Source organism: Plutella xylostella, chromosome 6, assembly GCF_932276165.1.
Source record: "Plutella xylostella chromosome 6, ilPluXylo3.1, whole genome shotgun sequence".
NCBI classification, from domain to species: Eukaryota; Metazoa; Arthropoda; class Insecta; order Lepidoptera; family Plutellidae; genus Plutella; species Plutella xylostella.
This window is the reverse complement of record NC_063986.1, coordinates 7301496-7311224: the sequence shown is the minus strand read 5'-3', so window position 1 is coordinate 7311224 and position 9729 is coordinate 7301496. Positions and strand designations below refer to the sequence as shown.

Genomic DNA, 9729 nt, shown 5'->3' with positions numbered 1-9729 from the left:
CATAGTGTCACGTATACTCCGATTTATTTTGGTAAAGTGAATTAGTATTGCACCAACCGTAACGTCGCGCAAATTTTATACTTTTCCCCAATTTGAATGTCCGGAAAAGTAAAATCAAAAAGCAGCAATCATCTGAGGCAACTAACCTTTGTGCAACTAACTAGTTAGTTAGACAGGGGGGACTAAACTCAGAAACTCAGAAACTTTTATTTAGTCTACATTGTTGAAATTCTTTATAACAATTACATAATAAATAAATATGAATGTATAATATAGTGCTGCAAACAAAAGAGATATCTGCAAGTTTGATGTACCCGAAAGAGTACACTAGAGTTACTTAATTAATATTTCATGTAGTTAATACCTAGTGATTTGAAGACCTACTTTATTCCACTCCTTTGAATCATAGGATCAAATAATTTGCTTTGCGACTGAATTATATCTAGACATACTATGTAGATAAATAAAATACTAGATTTATAATTACTTAGTTTAATATTTGAGACAATATAATTGCGTCATTTGCGTCAATAATACAATAAAGTGAATACTTAATACAATTAAAACTACATAAATTTATATGTAAGTATTATCATCTTACTCATAATTTTATATCAATAATAATAATGATAAATAAGGCACATCATTTAGGAACGTTGCTCTTTATTTAGCTATTAGATAAATGCAATATCATTCTAACTGTAATTCTTACGGATATAATGTAATCAAAACTACAGCACTTATTGCATTTTATGCATCCATACTGAACTTATCAGTATACCTACACGAAATAACTGCAATAGCATAGCACAGCCATTGAATTTATGTCTACAAAAGTTATTTTCGTTTGATATCTATGCTATTGACCTATAACATGCTAAAGGTTTATTACTTTAATGATATATATTTGATGACATCAGTAAACAGTTCTATCTATTTATCAAACTACGTATTATCTAATTCTGTTGAGTGTGTAGTTGATGTAGATTTGACAAAACTACATATCCGACCAAATTGCCCTCTTTCTATAGACAGTTGCAAGATTTTTTAATGAAACCATAATAGTTCGTCATAATTATACTTCCATACTTTAAAAAAAAATGTATATAAGTAGGTATACATGCTTGAAACTGTAAACAGGATTGACGAACCTGCTGTATAATACTCATATAATACACATTTATAAATATAATCTTTATTATTTTATTCTAAACTGTCTTATGACCGGGACCAATAAAGCCATCCGTCTGAACCTCTTTATCAAATCTACATCTACACTCAACACTAGCTACAAAAGTACCATCATAACCTGACCTCCCATCATACATTGCAGATGGCCTGGAACGCCTCGAGCGTCTTCCCGGGGGCGGGGGTCAGGGTGAGCTGGCGACTGGCTTTGAGGAAGATGGCGACTCCCGGCTTGCAGGGTATGGGTTCTGTGTCGCAAGCCGTGCCTTCTCCCGCCGTGATGATGATGAGGGACGGGCTGGGGCGGTTTGCTGTGTTGTAGCTGTCGTCGGATTGTACCTGTGGGGTGTAGTTTAAATGTGTTTAGATATTTTGTAGACAGATAGAACTATTAATTTTGCACTAAGTACATGCGGGTTGCGAATGCACAATACAATTTGTCGCTGTGCACAGACGATTATTGACTCACAAGGAGTGCTACAACATCGTAACGGCTCTAGTTGTCGTAGAAATATTGTCTTCTCGAGAACTCGTCTATCACAACGGTGTGCGCCGATCGCACTTCCAGGCAGAGTACAAGGCAGTCTTCGACATCAACTAGGTACTTCCATAGACCGTAACCATGAACTAGTTATAGTTAGATTAGTTAGCTTCATAGAATCACCTTAATCTTAACAACAGCGAAGTCCGGCACGGGCGGGCGCCACACGCAGCTGTTCTCATCTTCCAACTTCGGCATAAACAACAGCTGTTCCCGCGAGTAGCTTCCGTAGTCCAGCATGCCTAGTAGCGTGGGCACGTCCAGGGGCTTGGGGGTCAGCCCCGCGCGGACCACGTTGTCCGAGCACGACATGCATTCTATGCAGTCTGGAAGTAGTCAAGTGAAATTTTAAGTGTGATGATTTATGTGTGTTACTCTGAGCATGAGCATGGCTTGCATTCTATCACATTATACCTACTCCTATTCTATGCAGTCTGGAAGAATTATAAGAGCATTATAAGAGCTGATATGGGTCTAAAATTTCTCATAAGTAAGGAGTTGAAAGTAGAGCATGATAGCAATGTAAGTGTATGTGAAAGAAGCCGTGTTTGAACACATATAAATTTCGAGGATACAGAGGTACAACATACATAGAGTAATAGTCTATTTACTATTATTATTATAAAGATTATTACATGTTATAGGTATTTAAAACTACAACTATGTAGGTACATAAAACGATAACAATTGAATAAAATTAGTTGGCGAAATATCTGACTAAACTTGTTTAAATTGACTTCAATTGCCAAAAATTCCTCCATTTAATATGACTCCTGAGATACACGTAATGAAAATATCAAAGTTCTATCTATTTACTAGATAGATATGGTGGTGATGCTTGTGGTTAACGTCAATGTAGTAGCCCCAATTCCAATATTGTGAAAGTAAATAAAATCTTGTAAAGTCGTCAAATGCATCTTATTACATTGACTCTACAACAGTTTTAAATAAAGGAAAACTAAAATTATTTACCTCCACTCAAATAAGCATGGGGCAGATTCGGTCCTAAGAAGATGGCCTCTCCTTGTTTTAGCTGAAGATAGTTCAACAAGTATGGTGCATAGCATCCCACATCACCGGGGAAGTCTTTGTGCAGTCTGTTTAGCAGAGAATATTGAAGATATGCCTTTGTTTCGTCATCTGAAATAAAGATAACATAAATATTTTACTATGTTGCAGACAATAATAGATTACATGTTTGAAGAAAACATTAACAACATGATTTTCTCACATATCTATGGAACATCATATTTTTTGTAACAAAACTACTAAGCTAAATGTAGAACATTAATATAACAATATGTTACCTTCATGCTCTAGTCGTGAAACTAATTTCTGTAGACTGCTAGCAATGGCCGCCTTATCACTAGTCATTAGTGACGCAAATAACTGCTTCAGCGCGGCTGTAGAACTATCGCCTTCAATCTCAGATAACATGGAGTCCACTACTGCCTTGGGAAGGATCTCACATAGCTCAGGCAATTCTGGAAGAAAAATACATATAATTTTATAATTATTATGATAAGTTGACAACAAACAATAATACGATTTTATATAAAAAGCCTTATTTATATATTTACAGATATGATAGTGATTTTAATCATTAAATAGCTTGTAACTAATATGTGTAGTAGTGCAAATATGGGGTTAGTAGAGCTAGATATTAAAATCTTAAAATGAAGTGTTATTTATAAAATATTTATACTAAGTGCACTTACTATTTAAGAATGCTTTTATTTGGGCAACATCCCGGAAGCCACAGAGTGCCTCAAATGGTGTGAGAGCAATTGCCAGCTCCGGCTTGTGGTTGGGGTCTCGGTACACCTCCGGGAACTGCTGGTGCAGTTCTTCAGCATGCGCCTGAAACACATTGTAACAAGTTCATTGGTATTAAAAATATGCTCTTTTATAATAATTTTGCAAAGAATCACATCAAGTTTTAACTTGTATGTAAGTATGTGGGTTTTTTTTTATAAGTGATTGTCACTCTACAGACTTTATGTCCGTAAGTATGTGGGTTAGTATGGTGGTGATTGTGGTGAAAGTTAAAAAAATTGTAAATAAATAAGTACAATCTAATTTATCATGAATAAATAAATTCATAAAAGGTTTAAACTTACTTTGTTTGGATGTGCTTGAATGGACAAGGCTTTTCTTATGGACAAAACTTTCAGCAGGAAAGGCACAGCAACTCCAAATTTGTTTCTAACCACTGGGCCTATAGCGTCCAAGTTATCTTTGATGTAATCAGCTAGTAGGACACCTCTCTCTATGATCAGAGACGGTCCATTGGGGTGAGTGCCGATCCACAACTCCGCATAGGGTTTATCTTCAATGGTGATATTAGTATCAGCACTGGATATCAACTTAGCCACCATACTGTCTCTGCCTACTTTACCCCACTCGTAGTTTTGCACTGTGCATTGGAGTTCCATGATTCAAACTGGCCTAGAAAATAAAAGTTTTGGAGTGAATGAGGAGCATGTTTGAATGCTAAATTTTGATTGTTCTCTTCGTAGCTTTCATTTCAATTATTACTATATGTATAACTAAAATGGAGAAACGATTAACAAGCCACTTATAAAATAATAAAATCTAACCTTTTTCACTCTTGAACAGAAACAAAATAATGTAATAAAACTTGTTTTTATAGTGTCCTCACATATATGAATCTTTTGCAACTGTGTGATAGTTTGTTAATATATTAATAATACAAGAAACTTTACCCGACAAGCCACTCTACTATTTATAAATTAAATTAATTTATTGCCACTTTGCCAGACACAATTTATTTTGTTGATAAAAAATCATACCTAATGTCTTTCAATTATCGTCTTTATTTCGGTTTAAATAGAGTCAAATACAGTGTAAAATAATCTTCTGTCAGTCTAATGTCATTTTGACAGCAGTCAAACTCCGAACGTCAGCGACAGCGGCATCGGCCCATGATGCGTTCGGAATAAACCATGGTCCACACAAAATACAACAAAATTTATTACAAACACATGTAACGCGGCCAGTCTTTTATGCGTCTCCCCCAGTGATGAACATCCGCCTTTGCGACAGCCTTGCGGTAAACAAATATAGTGGATGGACAATCGCCTTTTTAAATAATCTTTATTATTCTGAGGCTTACTAGAACGCCACAAAATGAACTCTACATTTCATAGATTATGGGTCTCGCGCGGTTGCTGTTACGGCAGCAGTCGTGAAGCCTAGTCAGTCAGTCGGGTTGACCGGTTGACTGGGTTGACTACTACACCCTCTCTCAGCACAAGCTTGCTTGTGTTGGGGTCCACCAACCTGCACTAGGCCCTGCTTGGTGGACTGGCCTAAAATCCTTCCTTCATTGTAGGGAGACCCGTGCCCCAGCATTGGGGTCGTGAAGGGTTGTGCTGATGATGAATGATGAGTATTGGACACTACAGGAAGTCAATTATAAATAAGTACCTCTACCTACAGTCAGCTTAGATAGTAAAAATAAATATTCACATCAATTTGAGTCTTTATTAACGCTATTTAACTGTTTATAAAACTCCACTACATCGTTATGGAGGCTCTCTAACGCCGGGTCGGCTAAAGGGATTCTCGGGATCAGAATATCATCAGACCTCGGTGTTTCATCCTTGAGCACCGTAATCTTGCTAACTGCGGGCAGAAAAAACCCAGACAGGCCTCGGTTGATGATCTCTACATCGGGCCCTTCCTCCACTACGATGCCGTTGCAAAGGCTGTGCTCCGGGGGACACAAAGGTTCCTCGTCCTGTGCAAACTTCGCGTTCTGTCGCACGACCTTCAATGACGGACGGAGTTGCTCAAGCTCCTTCATATCAAGATACGGGTACTTCTTCATGATCACTTTCTGCTCGTAATGGCGCAAGTCATCTTCGCTAAAGGTGTGGTTTAATGTTTCAGTTTTGGTATCTGCGTGAATTGGTTTGCTTTCACTGGATTGGGCCTCATTTACAAGAGGGTCTTGGGAACATGATATTATGCTGGCTGAAAGTAGTTATGAATTAATTTTGTTCGTTTAGGTTAGTTATGGCGGGTAACCATGCACTGGCTAATCATTATTAACTAACTATATTGTACGAAAATTAGTTAAATTGTATTTTCAAACATGTGCTCAGCTAGGCAGAAGGTAGAAGGTAGGAGAGTGACACGTAGTAAGATGACGGGCTGACGCTGTTTAGATAGATAGAATATTTTTTATTTGCACACACATGAAAATTACTTACATAACATCAATACTTACACATATGTACAAAAATGACGGTCTTATCGCTGAAAGCTGTTTAGTGTATAGAGAAAGAAAACTTACTGTTTTCTTCTTTGCCTCCAATAAAGTTTTTCAGGTCTCTGTGCAGTGGAAAAGTGTAATTGCAAGATAAACATAATAAAAGAAACCCAATGATGAAAACGGCGACATTCCTCTGCATTATAGAAGTGCACTTATAAAACTGAAACATGTAAAAATAAATACACTGTTTATGTAACCTTTTTATTACCCTGTTATTTTTGTTATTAATTCAATGAGATCTCGTTGAGATTTCGACATGTTTTGTTTGACATTATTTTTTATCTATGCCATAAACTATATTTCCCTTGAAAAGATGCATAGAACATTATTGGTATCTTCTCGTTAGGGGCTTTCTCCACAGGCAGAAAATCTTGAGGAAAACTTCCGAAGGCCAGTCAGTGCACCCGACACACTTATTTTGAACAATGGTTAAATTCTTAAACAAATGAGTAGAATGTTTTCTTTTCAGTAATTGCAGGAAATTGTAGTAGGCATGCTGTTGCAAGGAAAAGCTAATCCGTGACAAATAATCTAAGACTATAAACTGAACTTTTCTGAAACTGAAACTTTTAGGCTCCTCCATTGGGGGTAGGTGATAAATCGCCCCGGCTGAGGATTGGGCGTTACTTCACCCCCCGGGGTGCGACAATGTATCTGATTGGTGGGTGAAAGGGACGTCCGGCGGAGGGCGGGGCCACAGTCCTGAGGGATGCGTGCACCTGACTCACTGCCAATCCACGTGTGAGGACTGACCAGATAACACGTACTTTGCGAAATTATAAATCAAAGATATCAGTTCGATTTAAAGTAAATACCTAAGCACAGCAACTTTAAATATGTTGACGATTTTTTTGTCGGACTTTGAAATGTGAACTTGATTCAGTAATCGTTCTTAGTGCAAATTTTGATTAAGTAATTAATACCCATAAACAAAATCATGACCGACCAAAGCCGTAACGCGAAAAAGCATGACCGGGAAACGTCCCTGGCGCCGCCGCGGCCGTCCTCACCGCGGGAATTCTTCGCGCGCATCTACGGTCACCTCGAGGAACCAAAAAACAAAAGTACCATTCATGAGGATTCTCAAAACAAAAGCCGCACGGGTGGTGACGTGAGCGCGGGCGGGCGGGAGTGCTCGAGTGAGTCGTCATCAGACGTGGAGGTGGAGGAGCCGAGGGGCGGCGAGGGGCGCGAGGAGGCGGCCTGGGCGCTGCCGCCGCCGCTGCCGCTGTGCCCGCGGCCCATGCTGCTGCCACACCAGCAGCTGGCCTTCGGTGCCGGACTCGCCGCCTTCCGTGAGTACATTTGCTATTGCTAATGTTATATGACAGGTTATCTCAATAAATGTTATGGATATAAAACAGTTTTAGTTATTTGGACCAGATTAAAAAAAACTATGGTTACTGGCATACCTATATACTCTAAGGTTACTGGGGCTCTCACACTAGGCTAATACTGCTGTACCGTGAGTAACCAGTAGGCAGAATGTAAGTTGCCAAACTATGATTAACAGCTTCTTTAACCTCTATTTCTCCATATCCGACGACGATATAACCGACTATGGAGAAATTGGCACGTGTGTCGGTGAGCGGTGAGTGACTAGAGTTTGTCACCGTGGCGTGGTTAAGATTCGCCAGTCAGACTAACCACCAAGTATAGGATCACATTATTGTCCGTCTATCCGGCCACCCCCTATCCATCTGTCTGTGAAGATCTTTATCTTGGGATCGTGTAAAGTATCGACATAAAAAAGTAATCATTGTTTTTAAAATTAAAATAAAGTCTTCTATTAGTAAAAATGCTGTACCTATTGAACTGTTAATGATTTAAAAAAAATGTAGTAACAACCAATAATATTTTACGAAAGCGTAAAGCATGTCGATTTTGATTGTTTTTGTTGATGTGCTATAGGTACTTATAAGGTACTTACCCCAAAGGTGCAGAGTGTCTCCACTAATGTCACCCACCTCCACCTGGGTTCCCCTCATCTCGCCTAATCTTTATTGCCCTAAACTCGTTTCGCATAACTCGTAAGGTCTAAACTTTTTTGGTAGATTCATCACTTCGCCAAAACTTATGTGGCATAAGTCTCGTTACGTCTAAAACTCTTTAGGCACAAACTTGAAACACCTAAGTCTCGTTTGCTCAAATTGTTCGTATTGGTAAAATTTTGTTTCTCTTAATAGTATGTTGTTAATGTACAAATTGTGGTAGTTTTCTCCTACATCCCGAAAATCACGATATTGAATGATCAAAATATCGAAAGCGATTACTAACGCCACCATTACTTATAATGATTACAAACGCCATTAAACCACATGGGATCGAAACCTAAAGATAGGTGCGACGACGAGCAAAGCGAAGAGGAGCGTGTTAGGTGTTAGGTGCATATTATCGTCAAAAGCAAAGCGGAGCGCAGCGAAAATCACGATATTGAATGATCAAAATATCGAAAGTGATTACTAACGCCAACATTATAATGATTACAACAATTACAAAAAAAATTCCAATTTAATGTATGTACGAAAGAATATTTCAACTTTTGATACAATTGGCAGTAATCATGACATATACTAGGAACAAGCATAAGCTGGCTTTTCCAGCGATGCGTCTAGCGAAAGTTAATAAATCGTTTTTAGGGTACTGTATTAGATTTTATAATAAGCTTCCAACAGAAGTTACTCAAATGCCAGAGAATAAGTTTAAGTGCTACATTAAAGAGAAATTCTGTAAAAAAGCTTATTATAAAATTGATGATTACTTAAAGGACGTTAATGCATGGCTGTGATAAATAGTTAGCTCTGCTCATATTATAATAATAATAATTATTAAGCAATGATTTCAAAAGGAAGGATAGGCCCTTCAGAACATTTTACTCAAAGCCTTCTTCATACAAGCAAAATAACTGTTATCTGTCATAATTTGTTTGAACTATGTCAGTGCCTAGCAACTATTTTGATGACGTAACCTTGTATGTGCGTTAATAATTTACCATCCCGGACATTGTTTTATTATTTGCAGGGGCCATATCAATAATTTAAGACAAATCCAACTACTAAAATTAAAACTGTTTTGGGCTGTAGACCTGTAGAGCGTCCTGTACAAATGGACTAAAAATCACGCTCCAAAACGTAAGTGTGTGCAACAAGAAAATGTTCTCGGAGGATAGTCAACAAAAAATGACGTCCGCACAAGGTTACAGCGCGCGGCCATTGTAGACTTTGGTAGTAAAATAATTATCACTTTATAATGTTTTTATTACTTAATTTAATGGTAATTACCGATGATACGATATTCGATGTTTCTTTTTGACCTTCGTATAATGGTTTTTGCAGCCTTTCACAACACAACTACATATTTATCACAAGATTCACAAGACCATCTCTCGGCCACAGACAACTGTCGACTGAGGAGCGTTGGCCCTAAAATTACGATTTTAGGGCCAACGCGCGGGTGCCATTTTTTTGAGTGGGAGGCCCTGTCCTTACGCTAGTAATATATATGTCAATGTTATTAAGCTTATAAGTATTGTATACTAACTAGTATTAAGTCTTTTTCTGAAAAGATGGCTCAGGAGTTTCTTGCCTCCGTTCTTCTCCTTAGACAGAAAGAACCCCCCTTATCCGAACGGAGAGTTTGTAAAAAATGACGTTCATCAGAAAATTTAACATTTGTACGATGAATAAAAAAATTTGACTTT

The 9729-nt window shown here is 38.0% G+C and overlaps 3 protein-coding genes across 4 annotated transcripts; 1 reads left to right on the top strand and 2 right to left on the bottom strand.

Annotated features, from left to right (window-relative positions):
* Window positions 1-476: 476 nt before the first annotated feature.
* Window positions 477-4573, bottom strand: LOC105384907 (mannose-6-phosphate isomerase). Of its 2 annotated transcripts, none has more exons than XM_011555199.3 (7): window positions 4456-4573; window positions 3850-4177; window positions 3448-3589; window positions 3037-3213; window positions 2702-2869; window positions 1853-2055; window positions 477-1527 (listed from the first exon to the last, which is right to left on the bottom strand). In XM_011555199.3, exons 2-7 carry the CDS (start codon window positions 4162-4164, stop codon window positions 1321-1323), a joined length of 1212 nt encoding a protein of 403 aa, XP_011553501.3. In that variant the 5' UTR covers window positions 4165-4177; window positions 4456-4573; the 3' UTR covers window positions 477-1320. The 2 variants fall into 2 exon arrangements, with proteins under 2 accessions (XP_011553501.3, XP_011553500.3); XM_011555198.3 differs by having other exon boundaries at window positions 4330-4468.
* A 643-nt stretch (window positions 4574-5216) lies between these two features.
* On the bottom strand, window positions 5217-6318 carry LOC105384921. Its single transcript, XM_011555216.3, has 2 exons — window positions 6051-6318; window positions 5217-5728 (listed from the first exon to the last, which is right to left on the bottom strand). Exons 1-2 carry the CDS (start codon window positions 6196-6198, stop codon window positions 5223-5225), a joined length of 654 nt encoding a protein of 217 aa, XP_011553518.3. The 5' UTR covers window positions 6199-6318; the 3' UTR covers window positions 5217-5222.
* A 648-nt stretch (window positions 6319-6966) lies between these two features.
* Window positions 6967-7347, top strand: LOC125488671. The gene has a single exon (XM_048621844.1). The coding sequence runs from the start codon at window positions 6967-6969 to the stop codon at window positions 7345-7347; it is 381 nt and encodes a 126-aa protein (XP_048477801.1).
* Window positions 7348-9729: the final 2382 nt, after the last annotated feature.

Bases quoted from the DNA above. Each gene is read 5' to 3' on its own strand.
- LOC105384907 (XM_011555199.3), bottom strand. From the start codon at position 4,164: ATGGAACTCCAATGCACAGTGCAAAACTACGAGTGGGGTAAAGTAGGC. The intron at 3,590-3,849 runs GTAAGTTTAAAC...AATGTGTTTCAG, and splicing joins TTCAAGCACATCCAAACAAA to GCGCATGCTGAAGAACTGCA. The intron at 1,528-1,852 runs GTGATTCTATGA...TACACCCCACAG, and splicing joins TCGCTGTTGTTAAGATTAAG to GTACAATCCGACGACAGCTA.
- LOC125488671 (XM_048621844.1), top strand. From the start codon at position 6,967: ATGACCGACCAAAGCCGTAACGCGAAAAAGCATGACCGGGAAACGTCC.
- LOC105384921 (XM_011555216.3), bottom strand. From the start codon at position 6,198: ATGTTTCAGTTTTATAAGTGCACTTCTATAATGCAGAGGAATGTCGCC. The intron at 5,729-6,050 runs GTAAGTTTTCTT...AACTACTTTCAG, and splicing joins TGGAGGCAAAGAAGAAAACA to CCAGCATAATATCATGTTCC.